The sequence below is a fragment of the Oreochromis niloticus genome, linkage group LG3 (assembly GCF_001858045.2).
Source record: "Oreochromis niloticus isolate F11D_XX linkage group LG3, O_niloticus_UMD_NMBU, whole genome shotgun sequence".
In the NCBI taxonomy this organism is placed as follows: domain Eukaryota; kingdom Metazoa; phylum Chordata; class Actinopteri; order Cichliformes; family Cichlidae; genus Oreochromis; species Oreochromis niloticus.
In genome coordinates, this window is record NC_031967.2 from 15445207 (window position 1) to 15466233 (window position 21027).

At 39.4% G+C, this 21027-nt stretch overlaps 1 protein-coding gene across 6 annotated transcripts in view; it reads left to right on the forward strand.

Annotated features, from left to right (window-relative positions):
* The window catches only part of LOC100693124 (protein Dok-7), a 42968-nt gene extending 22235 nt beyond the window's left edge, over positions 1-20733 (forward strand). Inside the window, exons 8-13 of one of the 6 annotated variants that reach the window (XM_005464453.4) lie at positions 1475-1523; positions 1726-2313; positions 4559-4647; positions 6283-6352; positions 15763-15942; positions 19583-20733. In XM_005464453.4, coding sequence (XP_005464510.1) covers positions 1475-1523; positions 1726-2313; positions 4559-4647; positions 6283-6352; positions 15763-15942; positions 19583-19719 — 1113 coding nt within the window. In that variant the 3' untranslated portion in view covers positions 19720-20733. Of the gene's footprint in view, positions 1-1474; positions 1524-1722; positions 2314-4558; positions 4648-6282; positions 6353-7717; positions 8395-15762; positions 15980-19582 lie in introns of those variants that run through there. The other 5 variants (XM_019355778.2, XM_019355780.2, XM_005464452.4 and 2 more) reach the window with 5 other exon arrangements.
* The last annotated feature ends 294 nt before the right edge of the window (positions 20734-21027 follow it).

Below are 21027 nucleotides of genomic sequence, written 5' to 3' on the forward strand. Positions count from 1 at the left end.
TAAGTTATGAGTGACTTGCAATTTTCTATCCTTATTACACCTCTGCATCTGTATATCTGTATATGCATATCTAGGTCAAAACACACAATCTTTATTTAATGCCTTTAACGCCCTTTAGGCTCACTTCAAGCTGTTTAACTCCGTGTGTGCTTCACTCGCCTGTGAGCGCCAAACTATTTTGTTGTTTTTTTAAAATTCTCAAGTGCAGAATGGACTTTGGTGGTTCTTTGTTTGAGCTATGGCTTTGGCTGACTTCTTCTGTGGTGTCAGAGTTGGTGTGATTTTTTTTTTTTTCTTTTTCACAGTGTAGTCTTTGTAAGGGATACAGCTGATAATTATTTATCTTATTAATGAATATGGGGACTATTTTCACAAAAAATTTGTGCATATTATGTGGATAAAATACTTATTATTATTCATTCAGAGCTAGAATTGGAGACAGTTTGGCCTTTTTTGCTTTTCTCAGAATTGCATGATACATGATACATGTTCTGATTGGCCAGCGATGGCTTGAGGATTAATCATTTGTTGCCTTTTGGAGTAACTGGGAGTTATACACACATACAGTGCATTATCTGATGTCTTGCTGCTTTCAGGTACGAAAGTAGCTGAAGGTTTTTTCTGTTCCTTATTAGTCACTTTTACTCAATACAGAGAGCTCCACCTGCTGGCAGTGCATTTATTTAAGAGTGCAAACTGCATTTGTTTGATTGGCTAGATAAAAAAAAATCAGCTCTGTATTTTCTGTTTGTCTACAGTGAAGTAGATGAACACTAGTTATTGGCCAGATGGATCAGACATGAGTGCCACGGGAGGGAATCCAACTCCTTCAGCCTGAACAACACAATCCACCCCTGTAGTGTTCACTGGCTCAGTGGAAAAGGGCTCGTTCACAGGACGCATCAAACCGTGACTATTATAATTACAATCACACGGATGTAATAAGATTTAAGGAACCTGGTTGGTTTCTCACTAGGGGAGTGTGTGTAATCGTTTTATAAGATAAAACAAAGCAGCGCTGGCCTGTGATCATGTGATGCTGAAGTCAGACAGCCCCTGATATAACACTCAGAGCATTCACAGCCGTGACACCTGATTTACACTCAAAATCAGGCGAATCGTAATAATTTGGAAATCATAATCAGTCAAATCAACATAATTTTACCGCATTTGCTCAAAGTGGACAGTGCAGATGTTTAATGAAATGACTGGGCCTTTCTAAACTAAATGCATAAATAAAAATATATAATTTTGAGTCATTTTAAAGACTTTGGTTCTCAGAGGAAGCAGTGGGCTTGTGAGCCGTAGCCAGGCTGCTGAAGCGTGAAATCCCTGAGTCACTTTTGTTCTTTTCATCAGCTTTGTTGACAAAAAATAAACTAAAATGTAGGTCATTGCGAGCCTTTCCCTCATATTTCAATAATAGAGTGGGCTGTTAAAATAAAAGTCATTTTTTTTCGTCAATATTTCACAGGGGACTCCATACAGCCCTTGTAGTTCTTCAGCGATACCTACCGTACCAGGTAAGGATACTCCTCTGCAGTCTTTCATGCATGCTGTGTGTGGTTTCTCTTGCATGCATAAACGGTTTTAAACCACGCTGGGCAAAAAACATTGATGTAGCAGCCACAGCTTGCTGTTCTGATTTGGGACAGAAATCAAAGTTGTTGTAGGGTTTTTTAAAAAAAATTTTGCCTCCAGAACATCATATTTTCAATCCAGCAGATCAAAGTGGTGACAAATCACCATGCAGACCCAGTACCAGTGAATGCACTGTTGCGGAGATGAAAATTCAGGAGACCTCTCCTGGCTCTGAAATCGTCCACAGTGCGGGGATGCCAACTGTGAAGATGAGTGAGGAGTCACGGCTGCCAAAAAAAGGAAGAGAGAAATTAGCCTGTCTTTTAGCTGATCTGCTCGGCTTTCCAGGCACAGATAGCCAGCCAGAGGCAAAGACACACAGATTGAACCTGTATGAGTCAATGAGCCCTGCTTTTGGTAATGAGCTTAATTTGGCACCAGCAGTACCATTACAAGACTCACAGCAAGACAAAAGAGCTGTCATTTATGAAAACTGTTTGAAGTGTCAAGGAGAGCACTGCCAGCCTCCACCGCGGGCCGTGCCCGCTCAAAAGTGGTGCAACAGGAACATTTCCCCTTTAAAAAGCTTTCCGACTTGGTTGCACCTGAAGAAGAGCCAAGAACATCCAGCTAATGAGGAGTTACTGTACCAAGCCCTAAACGATTCATCACAGAGAGCGGATGGGCAGTGTCAGTATGAAGAGATAAATGGATCGACAGTGACCAGTGAAGGTAAGAGGCCACCTTCGACAGTTTCCTCTTCAGCTGATCGCAAACTTCAGATCCTTGGCTGGCTTCCTTTTTTCCCCCATTCTGTTCCTTTTGAGGATCTTTTTCTTTTCCTGTCCCGTTCCTTGTGTTTCTCTCCGTGAAACCACTCTTTCCTCCTGGCTTATTTTCTCTAATCAGTCACTTGTGTTGCTTTGTAGAGCTGAGCTTTGAGGTGAGCTGCTGCAAAGTTGCAAAATCAGGAATGATAGTTTATCCTGAAGACTGTCACTGTGTACCAACTCAGTCATTTACAGTCAGTCTTTTACCTGCTAGAGCAGTGCCAAAATTTCAGTGAGAGTCATGTCTCAAATCAAACACAGCAGATTGTGTCCGTTTTGGAAGTTTGCAGTAGTTAACTGTGATTGTTAACTGTGGTTGTGGTACTTTTGCATTGAAGATGTTTACATACAAGACTGAACAAAGCCACAAAAAGCCTTATGAGCAATGCTATGGTTGGATAGCAACTACTGCTGTCAACAACTTCCATAATTTTAGCTTCAGCTTTAGCATTAGTAATACATCTTCTTCTCATGGTGGTCTCTTCACTGCCTCTACCTCTGTAGCTGAGATGGCAAAGGTTGAGAAGTGCACAGATACTAACACTGAACACTTTGACCATTACATTACATTGCCTGGATGTTTATCGTGCACTGCATGTAGTCTGGCAGAAGTATAATAAAAAATGGCACAACTTTTAGAGGGTTTATACACTCACTGGCCACTTTATTAGGTACACCTTGGTAATACTGGGTTGGAGCCCCTCGTTTGCCTTCAGTGCTGTCTTAATTCTTCGTGGCACAGATTCAACAAGGTGCTGGAAACATTCCTCAGAGATTTTTGTTCATGTTGAAATGATAGTATTACACAGTAGCAGATTTGTTGGCTGCACATCCATGATGTGAAACTCCTGTTCCTCCACATCCTGAAGGTGCTCTATTGGATTAAGATCTGGCGACTGTGGAGCTCATTTGAGTACAATGAAATGATTTTAATGGGAATGTTTGAGATGATTTGAGCTTTGTGACATGGTGTGTTATCCTCCCATCAGTGTACACTGGTCATAAAGGGATGGATATGTTCAGCATCAACGGTCAGGTAGGCTGTGGTGTTTAGATGATGCTCAGTTTGTACTAAGGGGCTCAAAATGTGCCAAAAACATGTCCTCCATGCCATTACACCACCAGCAGCCTGAACTGATGATACAAGGGAGGATGGATCCATGCTTTCATGTTATTTACACCAAATTCAGACTCTACCATCTGAATGTCGCAGCAAGATTCAAAAGTCATCAGCGCAGACAACGTTTTTCTAATATTTTAGTGTCCAGTTTTAACAAGCTTGTGATAAGTCTAGCTTCAGCTACATCAACAGTGCCATGTTAAAGTCTCTTAAATCATCTTTCTTTCTTATTCTGATGCTCAGTTTTAACTTCAGCAGGTCATCTTGACCATGTCTAAATGCACTGAGCTGTCGTTTTATTGGCTGATTAGACATTTGCATCAACGATCAGTGGAGCATTATACCTAATAAAGTGGCCAGTGGGTGTAAGTTGTCTCTCATGAATTTAATCCTGTTTACAGAAAGATTAACTAAAACTTTTTAAATGAAATGTCATCTGTAAATTTTAAAAAGTTGTTTTGTGAGTACTTTTTAGGAAAGGAGTAACCATTTATTAATCTATTGCCAGATTTATTCATGTGTTATAGGCAAACTTTAGGATGGGGCCTGTTATTATTTGTTCCACAAATCAAATGATGACAACATGATCATTTTCAATTTTTTTTTAGATATTTTTATCTATAAATATTGACAGTAAATGAAGCCAAAATGACAGATCTTAAACATTTTAACAAAATTCAGGGTGCAATTTCTGTCCTTTGCACATTATCCATGATTCATACTGGGCAACAAAAGGATCCTATTTAAGCATTTGTTCTTTAAAAGAAAAAAGAAAAAAACCTCTTATTATTGTGTGATGATGAATCAAGCCTTTTGTTGTTTGTTCTCACCACTCGATCTGCACGAATTCATCCATTTGCATGTGGAGAAAATCGTGTCTGCTTTGGTCCACAAAGTGCATTTAAAAAAAAGAAAAAACAGAAAAGCAAGCAACACAATGTGGTATAATTTTTTTCGGTGAGTTCCAATAACAAAACGTGTTTTTGTTTCTTATATTTAAAATGCACAATATCTTCTCTTTCACCAGACAAAAGGCTTAGTAGTAAAGAGGAAAGACGCAGAGCCGATCCTGCTTATGAGATCATGGAGAGTCGGATGCTGGAGAGGAACCCAGAGGTAGACACATCCAAAACTCTATAATCCGCTTTACACTATCAACAACTCACACATTTTTACTTTGCAACTCATTGTGCTCTTAATTCAGCTAAGCATTTGGGGGAAATGTCTGATATCATGAGAATACTAACTGAATACACAGAATAAAGGGCAACCCATAGAGGTTTGTTATTAAGAGGCTTCAGTAGTAAATCTGAAATTAGACATGGAAAAATATGTCCAATAAGCATTTTGTAGTTTTGAGCCTATTGTCCTGATATTATTAAGCATTTGGATTAGAATAAGCAAGTTTAAGGGTTTGTATTTTCTCTATAATGAACTGAAGTTTTAGCATAAAAACAGTGTATTTAATGCACTCGTTCATGTGTGCTTCCTCTGTTTTGTGACAGTATCTTGCATGATTACATCACTATTATGTTTACAAATTCTCTCCAGGATATAGATTTTATATACAGTCATGTACAAAAGAGTTTTTCACAGTCCTGTGAAAAACATACACAGGAGCTAAGAGGGTAAGCAGCAGCCGCAAATACACTTGATTAAGTGATCATCAGCAAGCGTGAACAAAAAACAGACGTTTTGGCAGTTTCTTGGTCTGAGGCATAACACACAGGAAAATACATCAGCAGTGATCTTAAACAAGCAGTTGTTGTTGCCCATCAGTCGGAGAAGAGTTCTGGGCTATTTCAAAACATTTTGTCAATAGTCTGTCATTCTGCAGCGAGACAGACTATTGACAACCAGAAAATACTCAGGATGGCTGGGAATCTTCCCCGGAGTGGGCTTCCCAGCAAACTCACCCCAAGGTCAGATTGCGCAATGTTCAGAGAAACTGCAAAAAACCCAAGAGATATACCTTAGACCTTAACGGCCTCAGTTAGATTTTAAATGTTCAAGTTAAAAACATGCAACAGGGCAATGATCCCAAGCACAGCAGCAATTCTACAACAGTATGACTGAAAAACAAAAGAATCAAGGTGCTGCAATCATCCAGTCAAAGTCCAGACTCCACCCTTAATGAAAGGGTGTGGTGGGACCTCAAGAGGGCTGTGCAGAAATGAATGCCAACTCAACAAGCTGAAGTGGCATTGTAAAGAAGCGTGGGCCAGAATTCCTCCACAGCAGTGTGAGACACTGATAAAGTCACACAGGGAACAGTTACTTTAACTTATTGCAAGCTACTGAATCATGGGGTGTTCATGTTTGTCCTGTGCAGTCGTTCTTTTTCATATGACTGTAAAAGATGGCTACCATTATGTCATATACTGTTGTCTGGACTTTAATATTAGCATATGTAGCGCAGAGGATAAAGTGCTAAATATCAGGTAATGTTAGCATTTACAGAATGTAAATGCTACTAGTTCATCGTACAGACATGGTAAACTCACCAAAACTGGAGCACAATCTTATTTAATGCTCTGCACTGCAGTGGGCCTGAAGTTCACGGTTATCTTTCTGTAGCGATGCTGCACAGTGTTCGCACATGTAAAACAGCCCTGAGTTCTGAGTAAATTCCAAATGTCTATAAATACTCCTCATGTGCCCACTGAACAGTCATCGTCACACTTATGTAATAAACTTATGTCACTCAGTGCAAGTTATAATCAGCAGTGTTTACTTTGGTGTGTGTTGCAGGCACAGGAAAAACACAAGTATGAACTAATGGGCAGCTACAGCCAGCAGAGGTTCCTTCAAGAGACTGAAGGTGAGTGAGACTGACGCGATCAACATAACCAGGCTGTTTCAGCGATTTGGTTCATTATTTTTTTTCAGCCAAGCTATTCAAACATATGCACATTTTCAAGTCCGTAGCGGCACAAATGGATTTTTCTTTTTTCTGAATGGACCATTTTAGTTTTTTAAAGTGCTCTGAACACTTTTCAGCTGTGCATTACCCAGGCTTCTTACAATAACCGGGGCCCACTTACGGAAAGTGAATTAAATTGATGAGTCATGCGCCTGAATCAACATCGCTGTAAACCATCACCTGTTGCTTGGTGTGCTTGAACTGAAATGAATAAATAAAACGAGTCTCATTCAGAGTCTGAAAAGCAGACTGGCACTAAGCATAACATCCACAAGGCTGAACATAGGAACATGTTATACCTCGCCGCGCTCGCCATACACATGCTTGACTTCAGTCAGGGCAGTGAACTGTAATGCTGATGGGGAATTGCCTTCATGAAGTGGCTATTACTACATAGCACATAAAGCACATTACGGAGACTCTCTGCAAGCACCAGCTGTCAGATTAGTTTAAACAGAGGGGTAATTAGCACTTTATTACATGTATATTAGCTGTGCCATGCAAACTAGTTTAGCAGAAATTTGTTGCTGCTAAATTTTTAAACCTTTTCATTGCAAATTCGAACTGTAGTAAAAGTCACTGTATGGAAAAAAGCTGCTTAAGTGTAGCATCAATAGCCAAAATTGCTAAAAACTAAAGTGGAGCTCCTGGTCACTCAAGGAGAGAGGATTCTGGGAAATGCAGTTCTGCATAATAAGAAACACCCCTGGAGAAAGTATTACATTAGAAACAGTCATTCACCTAAACAATGAACTTATTAGAATTCGTTTACTAAATAATATTTTACATGAATACTAATATAATAAACTTATAGGAATACTATTTTACAGTATGGTGCAAAACTGCCTGCACTTCTTTATGTTTTGCAAGTAAAATAGGGAATAGGTGCAGCAATTTTTTTTGAAATGTGTAAAAATCAATGTCAGTGTTTGGAATGAACACCTTTCTTGTAATTTCTTTAAGTAGTCTTCAGGAATAGTTCTCCAGGCTTCTTGAAGGACATTCAGAGCTCTTCTTTGGCTCTTTCTGCCTTTTGTTCTGTTCTCTGTTATGATGATGCCACACTGCTTTAATAATGTTGAGCCCTGGACTCTGGGGAGGCCAATCGATGACTGATGGTGTCTGATTATGAGTGTTTCTATCCAGGTAAACTTTTACTGCATTGGCAGTGTGCTTGAGATCATTGTTATGCTGAAAAATGAAGCCTTTCCAGATGCTATTGCATGAATGATAAAAGTCTGATGTTACTTTTTGTGTTCATAGTTTCATCAATTTTGACAAGATCCCTACACCACTGGCTGAATATAACTCCAAACCAGGACAGAGCCTCCACTGTATTTTACAGGGTTCCACTCAACTGACCTCCTCTATATATACTGATAATTTAAACTTTTTAAAACATGAATGTATTTTATTTATATAAGACTTTACAAAATGTGTACAAAAACAAACAATTGGTAATGATAAAAGAAACACTGGAGACCAATAAACCGAAAATGTTAGAAATTTGAATATTGAGGAAATAAAAGAGAGAGATGTGGCTATAGTATATACATATGTTTTAAAACAGGACTTAAAGGAAGTGACTGACTCCTTGACTAGTTGGTTCTGGTCCTGATCCTGACCTGATTACCGCTCAAATTAAAGCAGAACCTCCTATTTATTCAGATAGGGGTGTAAAAATAACTGCACAAATAAATAAGATGGCTACTGTGTGGCAAAACTTTAGACACACTTCTCTTGTAGATAATGTAAAGTAGTAGAAGGATTTGAGAGAGTATTCACTCTTTGAACTTTTAAGAGTTAAACTGCTGAGTTTTTAGCACACATTTTACTAATGAACTGCTTTTAAAAGAAAAAGTTCTAAGAAATTTGTAAAACTTTCAAAAGCAGTTTCCTTTCTGTTAAGTTGATACTAATTAAAGAAATGCTGTGCAAGTGCTACACTTTTTATTCGTTTAAAAGGAACCGGAAAGCTCGAGGTCCAAACAACAAATTAATATTAAATTAATGTTTACCCGAGATTAATTTCAGCGTTTGGCTGTTTTTTTTTTTTTCCTTTTTTTTGCACATCATTGTGTCCTTTTGTTTCTTTCCAATGTGGGAATAAATACACAAAGGGACAAATTAGGGCTAAACAGAGGTATAATTTAAAATGGCATTAATTTACCCCGTCTATGGTTAGACAGATAAATCGCATGTAAAACAGACAACGGCATGAGTCACAGTCTTTGCTATTTTTTTTAAATTATTTCTTCATTGGCATTTTATACAAAGCCATAAACTTATGTAAAGGCCCTTTGTGTGCTGAGAAAACTCACAGATGTGTAACGAGAGAGTGCAGTGATGTGTGACGGGCTGCCTCCCCTGATATGAGGCGAGAGGACAGTTGTCAGGGGACGTTTGGCCACTTAAGCATCCCACACCCAGAAACATGCCCTCAGTCAAACACACACCTGCTCTACAAAGTCCCAGCAGCTGTCGCAGTGTGGCACCAAACCCATCAGTCATTTTCACGTACCTACACACAACGACTCACGACTCCCTCGTCATCTTTCCCATCATCCCGCTTCAGCAGACACTTAATGGATGATGGGGGGGAGACAGGATGTGGCTAAGTCCAGCGGCTAAGGTATGTGGGCTCAGTGGAAGATAAGCTACAGAAAAGCTGTCATATGATTTAAGAACTTTTCATATTAAAGCAATGCACCCAGGTCAAATAAATAAAATATCAGGTTTGAGGCATTCCAGACTTTGCAATAAATCATAGCACTATGTGATGAAAAATGCAAGTGGACACACACATGCTTGCATCATGAGTGCATCACTGTATCAGATTGCAGCTAAACAAACACTGGCTTTGCCCGTGGCACTTTAGATGCTGCTGTGTTGGTCAGTACATGTGACACACTAAATGGTTCGCTTGGAGAAGCGTGGCACAGCTGCACGAGGAGGTTCATTTAGTCTCACAGTATAAACGTGGACCAATGTTTCAGATTGATGACCAAAGATTTTCAACAGTTTCTTTAAGTATTAACTTTTATATGGGGCGTGATGAAATTGTGCAGTGTGCAGGAGGCTTTAAGAGGCCAGTGTGCCTAAAATGAAGAATTTTCTCACATTGTTGAAAGGCACCTAAGGACAGTTTAGGCTAAACACTGCTAATCCATTTCTGAAATGATATTTGTAGAACCAGCCCATACCTATTATGTTGTCTTTAATTACTTAAATTTCACTGTTTATTGAACTGATCTCCTACTCTTTGTTTTCCACCGAAATACTCACACTGGTGCTGACATGAAGAGAGTATCCCATTGCTATTAAAATGACTACCACCAAGTCTCAGGTGGGAATTAATACAAATGCACCATTTTATGCTAAAGCTTTAAGCTCACAGGCAGGAGCTTCTTTCCAAGTTCAGTGGAAGAGGCATCGTAATCAAAAACCTGCCAACGGCGTGACACCAAAGTAAGCAGTTAGTTTGAACCCTTGAATTACTTGAATTAAACATTTCATGTGTGACTTCATCAGTCTCTCACATCATTGTGGAGGAATTTTGGCCCTCTCTTCTTTATAACGTTGCTTCAATTCATTGAGGTTTCCGGGCATTTGTTTAAGCACAGCTTCTTATGTACCTATCACAGTATTTCAGTTGGGTTCAGGTCTGGACTTGGACCCATTGCTACACCTTGATTCTTTTCCTTTTCAGCCGTGCTGTTGTAGGTTTGTTGCTGTCCTCGGGCTCATTGCCCAGTTGTTTGAGTCAGTTCGAGACACGCTTTGGCTGTCAGACAAATTGCTTCACTGGAATACTTTATTACACAGAGGAGTTCATAATCAGGTCCCATGACTATCAAACAAGCAAAAATCATCATCCCTCCACCTCCGTGCTTTACGCTTGATACAGCGCAGACATTATCGAAAGATGATGGTTTTCCAACTGAACCTTTGCAAGATCTAAACCGTATGTCATCTATGAAACTGTGTATTATTCAAATAATATTCTTTGACATGTTTTCAAGATTACGCAAAAACTTCAAGTTTCATGAAACTATAATTTTTGGTGAAGATCTAAATAATTTCTTTAGGATTGGAAAAAGACGCCATCTTTGCTTTGGTGCCCTCCAAGGGGCTGAATATAAGTTTTGATTTCTAAAAATCAGCCTTTACTAAAGACCACATAGACTCCACTATGATAAATAGGATTTCGGTAGGACCGTCTTTGTGGCTCGTGCACATCTGTGATGTAGTCTTGCTCTCAAAAACTCTATTTTAATTTCACACACCCGCCTCTTCAAATTTTTATATAAGTTTATCACATCAAAAAGTGGATGTTGTTGTCCTGGTGAAGGTCTCATTTAAAGCTGAAACTGGAGAGGGAGAGAAATGGTAAGGTGTTATAATCAAAGAAAAACAAACACCTACACTAGGGCATTTTGCTTTCCCATTCCCAAAGGTTTCCACATGCATACGTTGCCATAAATTGTACATTGTGGGAGGTTTACAGGTCTTTGTAATCCTTTTCATGTACATACCACAGCTTAGTGTCCTTCTGCAACAATAATGTGGGAAAGGTGCAAAACCCACTCACCCTGAATACACAGTTATTATCTGAACTGTGTTTTCCATCCAAAAGCACTTGACTTTTTAAGCTGGGGGTCACTAAACTCTGTCAGGTATTGCCTCTAACATCTCCCCTGGAGGTTTTGCAAAGTGTATTATCGAGACGTCCCCCGGGCTTAGAGCTGTGGGCAAATCCACTGTTGTAATGGAAGCCATTATAAAGCACCACACTCTTCTGCAAGGGCTGGTTGGTGTCTGATCAATTAGGTTAGACTTTGCCAAAGGCTGTACCCACTGAGACTTTGCTGGCGTCTAATGGCTTCTCACTGATTGTAAGAGTGTCTCCTGGGGTTGATGCTTCTGAGCTGCGGGTAATGGCCACTGCCTACTGCCATTTAGGAAGAGTCAATAGCAGGTGAAATCTTTTCTTTCCCAAATGTTGCCTTCTATACTATCCGTATGCTAAAGTTAAAGCACTATCTGTGACAGGGTAATTGCAACAAGAGAAATATGAATCCACGGTGGCGCATATATAATACTGTAGGAATCCATTGTTTTATTTACTATAAGATGGTTACATAGACATTCTACTACAGAGTCCGCACTGTGATTAGTGTTTCTGTTTGTAGTTGTGAAATGCCCTCAACCAAGCTGCTTTGTGTTGCTTTGATTGACTAATAATGACAGAAGATAAAAAAAAATCTTTTCTGTGATCCAGATCTACTCTTTAATCTTTAAACATCAATGCACACACATCAACTGACTCAAAGAAAGGTAAATAAATGTTCACAGGCTCAGATCAGCAGTGTTTGCATTGTTAGGAACATAGTGCGTTGTTGTTTTGCTACGTCTGTAAGGGTCTGGGCTTTTTGAATTCTTTTTTTTTTTCTTTTTAGTTAATGATGAAACATTTTTTGTTGACATTATCCTTGAAAAAGATAACACAGGCTCTGTTTGTGTATTGTAGCTCAACTATGATCCTTGAGGGTAAATCAGGGAAAAATGCGTTTGCATTGGTGCATTTTTCAACAATTCACTCTTTTTTGGGGGTCAGATATTAATATAAAAGCAGATATTGTTTTTCCACAAAATAATTTCAAAGAAATTATAAATGATTTACTGTTTGGACTTCACTTTGTACACAATGAATACGAGACTTGGTGTGTTTTTTCATATTTTTTAATAGTGCTGAAAATATAGTGACACTATAAAACTATAGTTTAAAATAATTAGTTAATCATTTGATCAATCAAAAATCAGCAGATAAAGAAGATATTCATGAACAATAGGGATGGGAATCGTGAACCGGTTCCTGTTCCCAGTAATCCAATTCCTTGGGATTGTTAGTCTGGCTGCCCATCGATCCCACTTATCGTTTCTTGCACTCTTGCAACGATCAGCTGATTTCAGTTCTCGTGTTAGACGAGGGAAATGGCGACACAGTCTATGAACAAAGATGAAATAAATGGTCTTCGTGTGCAAAGTAGAAAACTGCATCCAGGACAGAAACAACAGCATTATGCTGCTGACTTTTTTTTTTTTTGAAAGCAGTAATGAGACTGCATGCCTTGCTGGCAGCAAGTCGCGCCAGAGCATACTGAGCCCCGGTCCCAGAGGCCCAAGGTCCAAAGGCCTCTGGGACCCCACCTCAAGTAGCCGGGAGTGAGCCGGGTACATACCTGAGTGCCCAGCCCCGAACATCCACCAATACACCAATGGCTGAGGGCATCAGCCACCGGAAGACAGTGTGTTGGTTTGAGACAGGCCTCCACAACTTGGGGGGGGGGGGCTTGAGAACCCAATAAAAATTGGTCATGGAATTAGAATCGCTAAATCAATCAATTCCCATCCCTAATGAACAAACAACTTTGTGTATATCTATGGTTTATATAATATTTTTATACATACATGCAAAATTTTATTTGTCAGTCCAACTCCAACTGTCTGACAATACACAAAAGTAATAAATTAATGGTTAAAGCAAATGTAGTTGTTTGTCATAGTAAGATCTTGAATCACCAAAGGAGCTTGGCATTGATTATGCAGCTTTCTGGAACTCCAGTGGCAAGGTGAATGTTACTCTTCTAAAAGATACCATACTCTGCAAAAGTCTTGAGCGGTCACTTCTTTTACTCACACACAACAGATACTCACTGTTGTTGCATAATTGGGATACTTCAGCCTTTTCTCCCTGTTTCCCTTCCTTAAGAGTGGCTTCTTGACAGCAGCACTTCCAGTTAAACCATTTCTGATGAAGCTTCAGTGAACAGTCGATGGATAACCTGAAGGACCAGATGCATCTCTCAGGTCCTGTGTCAGCACTATGTTGGGTTTCTTAAGGACTTGAATTGCAGCTACAGCTACAAGGACTGGAGTTTATGATGTGTTTATGATAATCATTGAGTGCAAACATGTGAGTTGGCACTCTTGTAATGTGGTCACTGCATTGCCATAGTGTACGACTTGCATCACTTGCATGCTCATCAAACATTCAGTGACCCCTCGTGCTCTGTGATTGAGGATAGATCAGAGTTCTTCCTTCCACGCTCTGAGTTCAGCTGGAAAACAGTCCTCGGGTCTCAAAATGCGATTTTTTTTTTTCCTTTTCTTTTTTTAAGTTATGGACCGCTAAAGAGGAGAGGCAACATCTGGCTTGCTGTCAGCACACAGTTAAAAAGCCAGCATCTGTGATGGTATAAAGGGTCATTAGTGCACATAGCATGAGTAACATGTTTGGAGGCACCACTAACAATATGTTGAAAAATATACAGAGCTTTTGGAGCAACATATGCTGCCATCCAGATGATTTGATTATCGGGGAAAAGTCTTGCCTGCGATGCAGAACAACATTCTGCATGTTTACAAGAAAACATCTTGGAAAAAGCAAAGGTGTCTGAAAATTGGACGTATCCAAAGTCCAGACCTTTCACCTGTAGATCGGATTTGGTGCATTATGAATTTGACAAAGAAAGCATAGATGAGATCCTATTTTAGGTGAGCCTGTGAAAACGTTTCTATTTCAACATTACAGTAATTCTTTCCCTTAGTATCCAGACACCATGCTGATAATCATGCCCCTGTCCCAACAAATTCAAATGGGCAAATATGTTAAAAAGAAGAAAAACAGGCATTTATACATTGAAACTCTGATCGTGTGTGTCCGCCATGGCTCATCCACTTTGTATTAGTAGCCAACTTTTTGTACCTGTCGATGTAAGCCCATCAACCGGGTTAGATGATTCCCATGAACAGTACTGCAGTACTTGTTGTAGTAAAACCACAAAGCATGTAGGTTCATTTGGCTTTCTTGACTTTCATTTGCACAAAAGTAAAGTGACAGCAAACGTTTATATCACCGTTCAGGAGAAGTGATTTTCACTGGTCTCTATTCACAGAGCAGTATTCAAGTTATGCTAATTTCAAGATATCCTTGAGCGTACTGTACTCTGGTTTTGAAGGTTGCAGCTATCACTGCAGTAATGCATACCCAGGCACCACAAAAATAAATAAATAAAAGAATTATGGTGTGATGCGTGTCACAGAGCTGAAATATGCACATATTTTATGTAGTGGTTGTTCTGAAGCTGCATCACTGAGATACTGAACTAATCATTTCTGCAGCCAGCAGAAAACTTGACTGCAAATCTCTGTCTTTCTCAGCTTTAAGGTTTATGAAGATAAAGCTGTGAGCTGTTTCTTGTGATTTGAAACCATTTTTCAGGCACAATTAATTAGATGTGCAATGCACTGTAGGCAAAAAATCTGGCAATAATGTGTGTTTGACAGGCAAATCAAAGAGGTTTGGGTGTTCCTATTCAAGTTTTAATGAACTTTTGCTAATAGAAAAATGAGATTTTGCTCCATAAACCCTCAGATATTTGATCTGGACACGTTCATGCACTATACAGCCGCATGACAAAACAGCTTGATGATGGAATTAAAAGAACAATTGAGTTTTACTTCCTCAAAGCATTTTGTGCTTCGAGGACGTAATGTGTATGCCATAAATTATCTCTGGGGCATATCAGCTAATTTCACATAATTAGTCTCTGGGGCGGGGAGAGAAGCAATTCATTGTGAAACACTGTGTTCCTGTGCGACTGTCGATCCCATTAAAGCTACCGTTGTTTTTACTGCTGGAAACAGTATTGATACTTGTGTTGTGGACGTCTGTATTTGAATAAATCTAATTAACACTGGGCTGCAGCCTGGAGAGCTGCTCAGACTGGAGGGTAAGTTTAGCTTTTGATTAAGGTTATAATGACAAAAACAAATCCAGTTTCAAAGAAGTGTCAAAGTGTAAGTCTGGTTCAATTTAATCTTTTAATTATTATCAGTTCTGAGAAAGACTTGATTGGTACTTGTCTTGTCTCTCTATGCCACGGGAATCCTCACGACGGGAAATCTCCTAAAAATGAGCTGTTGCACTCGAGCAGCATTTTTCATAATAAGAAACAGAAATTGCCTAGAAAACACAAGTGAATCTAGACATATGTGTAGTGTGTGTTTATTGTGCTGAACCCAGGTGTTATTGTTCTTTTATGTTTTTAATAGAGTTTGGTTGACAGTGAAGGCTTGGAGGTGCAAAAAAACATAGCATATTATCAACAGGACAAATTGCTTGTTATTTTTAGTTTCTGTGGGGGATTTTTGTTAAAAACAAGTGTTCACACGTTAAAAAAAGAAAAAGCATGACAGAAACGAACCTAACACCGTCCGAGCTTAATTTACTCTCGCATTTTCAGGGGCCGTGTTTGTGTTCCCCCCAGAGGCTCCGCTGGCTGAAAGACCTCGCGGCGAAGGTGTGACGTATGTGAATATTCCTGTTAGCCCCACGTCCAAGAAGCAGCTCAACTACATGGAGCTGGAGCTGCAGGATCCTGTGCATGGCACTAAAGCGGCTGCCACACATCTGCCAGCTCAGAGTAAGGAGGCATGAATATCTTCTGGTTAGTAAAGGAGGTAAATGCCAGATAGTTGGTGTCTGAGGAATGAATGTTCTGCTTTCGATTTATACATATAACTGCAAACGGCAACTGTGAGGAACAGTCAGGGTGGACACTTGGAAAATTGTCATGTTACAAGATGATAGTTTAAAGGATGTCACCAAGACTGCGTTTTATTTGTTCAATACGAGCATTAATCTATAGAGAGCTTTTTGATTGGTGGTGCAGAATTGCTTATTGAAAGCAGGTTTAAAGAGAACTGATCTAAGAAGAGACGGTTGCAATTCACTGCAACCACCACATGATGCTGTGAGCGTCTGCTTCATCGTGATAAGCTTAAGTATAGAACAAAAAAGGTTTGTCTGATTAATAAATCTTTGAATTTTAATATGCTGGGTATTGAAGTGAGCTGTTGTCCTTCTTGGCACAAGGAAATGTCTTCAAGACCAGCTGTTAAACTGTCAAATATTACAAACTGAAACAAATTCTCAGGCTTGTGTAGTTATTTTCAGTCGGTCTGCAGTGCACGTCTTCCATTAAACTTTGAACAAACTGCCAAGAAATGTTGTAATCACATTCATGACCCACAAAAGATGAATCCTAATGACTCTGCTAATCCTGGATTTTTATGTCCACCTCAGGATGAATGCACTTCTTTTACTGGCTACATGTTATAGCACCAGAACATTTTTCCAGTGTTTTCATTTAGCACCAATTTCCTGTAAAACTTCCTTACTAACCTAAGCTATAGTTTGTCTTTAGTGCCTGTTAGCACCATGGATTGCTGACAGTGTGAAAGCTGGCTGTGATAAAGCTTGTCATAGGACACATTGCTGTGTAGCCACAGACCGGGTGGTCAGAGTGCCCATACTGATGGCCAGAACGTCCTGCAGTCTGTATCCATTTTATTTATGCAGAGCAAATTCAAAACCATGTTCATTTAAAGCTCATCAAATGTCATTATAGACAGAAATCCAACAATCCAAAGACCCTCTATGAACGAGCACATGTTGGCATGAGGGGAAGTAAAAGAAGCTGTGGACAAACTTTTAAAGTTATCAAGGTCTGATGAACCATGTTCTCCGTTTTTAGAGAGGAAGCTGTAAAATCGTTGTTTGTTTTTATTCAGATTCAGATTGTCTTTGTATATTTGTGAGATTTTCCAGGGACTGTCCAAAATGCAAAATGTTGAATTTCAAAACCGCCTGCTTCTTGATTTAAGCAACAAAATGACCTCAGTAATGCCCTGATACTCATAGTGTATGAGGCGTTTTTATTTGTGCTCACTGTGCAAAAGTGTTCTGCGCAGCCGACAGATGCAAAAGAGCCAACTTACAGTAAGCTGGTGTATCAGCGTTACGCAAGGATGAAAGCCATTGTAGTTACATGTTTATGTGTAATTCTATTCGACCTGCTCAGAGTTACTGGAATAGCTCGCAAACAATTGAGATGATTTCCTCTCATCTTGGTAAAAGACAGCTGAGTCCTTGTCATTGGAGCCGTAATTGACAGACAAGTTGGCCGTTAGTGTCACTGCCCTTGGGAGTACAAACCGCGCGGCTCGAGCTCTGACATGAGTGAGGTTAATGTCTAATGTCAGCAATACAGTTTATACCCCGGCATGCAGCCTCATTAATCTGTCACCTGGGAGAAGGAGTGTCCTATTTCGCCGCTGAAAGGGGGTCGCAGGGCATTCAGATCACAGCTGTAAACTCAGTGGCCCTAATGGGACCCTCCTCCAGGGACTATTTATGTGTCGCGAGGAGCCGGTTTTGACGTCCTCAATTCTGACACTGTAAGGCGACAGGACTCTAACAGGAGACACATATTAGTGCACACGAGGACTGATTTTGTGGGTTTAAACCCTGACATTTTGCTTATATGATTTTCATACAAGGAAAGGTACAAATTATGGTAATGTGCATATGGAAGACAGTGCATGAGGAGAATGTTAAAAGCTTCAGCTAAATCATTTGCATATGGTTTGTGTTGTGATGCTCTGTCTCATTCTTGAAGCAGGCAGACTGGCAGCGAGGGCAGAGATCCACTTGACTCTGAACTCTGATGTCATGTTTTCTTTGGACGTTTGTGAAACTGTCAAAGTCTGTATATATATATTAATGTTTTAAGATGATTCATGAGTGTTTTTTGTCACTTCCACAATTAATGATTCAAGTTCAACAAATGATTAAATCCCCTAACAATTCATTTCCATAATCTTGTTGACAAAAGAATGTCGGGATTTAATGAAAAATGCCCAGAGACATCTGCAAATGTGTGAACCAAAGGGAAACAAAAGAAAGAATATAGAGTAAAATGCATAAACAACTTTGCTGATGCCACCTTGCAGCCATTTATTTCAGGAAAGTGAACTTGTATACTTGGATATGATTGATGGCTCATGAAGGAGAACCACAGCCTTAGGCTAGCTCCTTATCTCCAACTTAGCTAGGCTAATCAGTTGCTACTGGTAGGAGTGAAAGAATCATAATATTATAAATGAAATCATCATTTAAAACTACATTTTATATTTACTCAAGTTTTTTGTCTAATATTAAAATTTGATTGATGATTTGTAACATTTAAGTGAGAGAAAAAGGCAAAAAAGCTAATAAATAAAGAAGGTGGGAAATGTTTTTTTCACAGCACTGATATAAGAAAGTAAAGTTTTTTTATATTGTGCTTTTCAAGAATAGTATGAAGTGCTTCACAGTGTCATACATGAGAGAATTATAAAAGGATAAAACCAAATAAAAGCACGTTTGCACAGGTGGGTCTTCACCTTCCTTTTAAAGGTATCAGCAGTGTCAACAGATCTTTAGTCTAGTGGAAGTGAGTTCCACAACATGGCAGCGAAAACCTCCTTTTGTTCTTGACTTGGACTGAGGTACAACCAGAAAGCATCAACTGACATCAGAGACCTAGCAGCTGCGTATGGATGTAGAAGTTCACATATATAGGGAAGGGAGGCACCACAAAGAGCTCGGAAAGTGACAATCAGAATCTGAAGTTGAACTTTAAACTTTGTGGTGAGTCAGTTTAAAGAGGGCAGAATCAGTGTAACATGGGACCTTTCAGAGGAACTGGTGAGAAACCTTAGGGCAGCATTCTGGGCTATCCAAGGATGCAATCCAGAGATATTTTGGGCAGTGAAAGTAATAACAAATTACAATAATAACAATAAAGTGAGACAAAATACACAATTGTCTGCCATCTTGTTATTTATAATACAAATAATTTGATAACATTGAATGACATGTACAACTGAGTATCATCGCATAACAATGATATGAGATGTCTTCAAAGAAGACAGGCCCCAAAACTGAACCTTGGGGCACACCACAAGATAAAATAGCAGAAGAGGACAGAAAGTTAGCAGAAGCACCTGAAAAGCTTCTGTGAGTGAGGTAAACATGATACTGATACACTCGTTGGAATATTTCTAAAATGACAAGCTGTTACCTACATTTCAAAATTTCCATTGTCAGATTAATCATCTAATAGTTTCTGCTCTGTCTGTAACCACATGCAGCTAGTTTTGTGTGCAGCCCAACACTGATGAATAATTAAATGGTAGACTGATCAAGTTAAAAGAAGTCCCACTTTTGTGTCTTGACAGGAAAGAGCTCCACCAAGTACGCCCAGATTGACATCACTGCCACAGAGATGGCCCACAAAGTCGGCACGTTGCACGCTCTGGGTCGGCAGGAGGGCCTGCACACTCTGGAGCTGAGAAGAAAGGGGACGCCACATTGACTTTTCCTTCACTGAAACGTTGATCTCAGCAGGATTTTTTTTCACAACAGCAGAACTACAACATCAGACTATAAAGTTAGCAAGAAACATGGCTCTGAGGGCCTTACTGTGGGATTCCTTCTCTATTCTGTTCCATCTTTTGAAAGCAACCTCAGCCAGTTTACAAAACCCAGAATCCCAGAAAAATGTATTCTGTCCAATGTCTACTTTGTTAGATCGAGACTGTAATCACAAAGGAGCTGGAATATGGAGCTGGCTTTAGAAAGGTTTGGCTCTTTGTCATGAGATTTCACAACAATTTCTCGTTAAATGGCATTACGTTGCTCCTCGAGCTTCAGGCTGTCTAGAAGGAGGATGAGCAAACCCTGGGCTGAGTCAGAGGCCTCAGTAATACCCCAGAGCAAAGGCACTTCACAGCTCACTCGAGCCACCACTAATTGTGTGCTGTTTTTGTCCTTGTGTGGGTAAAAAAAGGTAGGGTGTTGGCAGGAAAGGAAGCGGAAACGGTGTTTATTCTCACAAGTTCACACTCATTTATTCCTCAGTAATCTGTAATTCCATATGTAGTTGCACATAACTCTTTCTGCATTTCAAATTTAGGGAAACTTTCCATCCAGTCTTACTCGGTGATGCAAAATTCAGAGTAGCTTGATGTGTAAAAAAAAAAGAGTTTTTGTGTAAAAGTAGCACAAGTAATGGTTCTGCATAACACTTCCACTCTATCCGTGGTGACTCTTGTTAGCCTGGCTCTAACTAATGGGAAAAAGATCAGTTGCTGCCATACATTTTCCCTCCTGCTTCCCAGTTCATATAGAATTGGATTTAATTTGGGAAGGTCTTCATAAATAATGCAAAGCTAAGAAGAACTGTTTTTTTTTAAATCAGTGGCTGTTTTTGTCAAAATTATATTCTACATTTTTTTTTCTAATCACATCCCTGAAGCTATTAGCATTTTTGTTATTCCATACTGTGTGTCTGTGTGTGGATATTGGCATTTTACTGCAGTATTGAAAATGGCTTGTATTTGTAGCGCTACTCATCTTGGTAGAGCCAGTATTGTTTTTTGTTTCATGTGCTATTCACATACCACTGTTTTGATTAGCTGTAAATATATTTTCTTTCTATTTGGGTGGACTATCATAAAATGTGAAGGTGTTTCTGTACAGTAAACATTTACGGAAAGGGTTCAAGGACGGCATCTGCTTCCTAAGGAACTACTTTTTTTCATGTGATACTATTTTTCTTGTAAATTATTTGTGTTAACACTGCTTTGATGTGTTTTTTCTTTTTCTAGAACAACAGTAGATC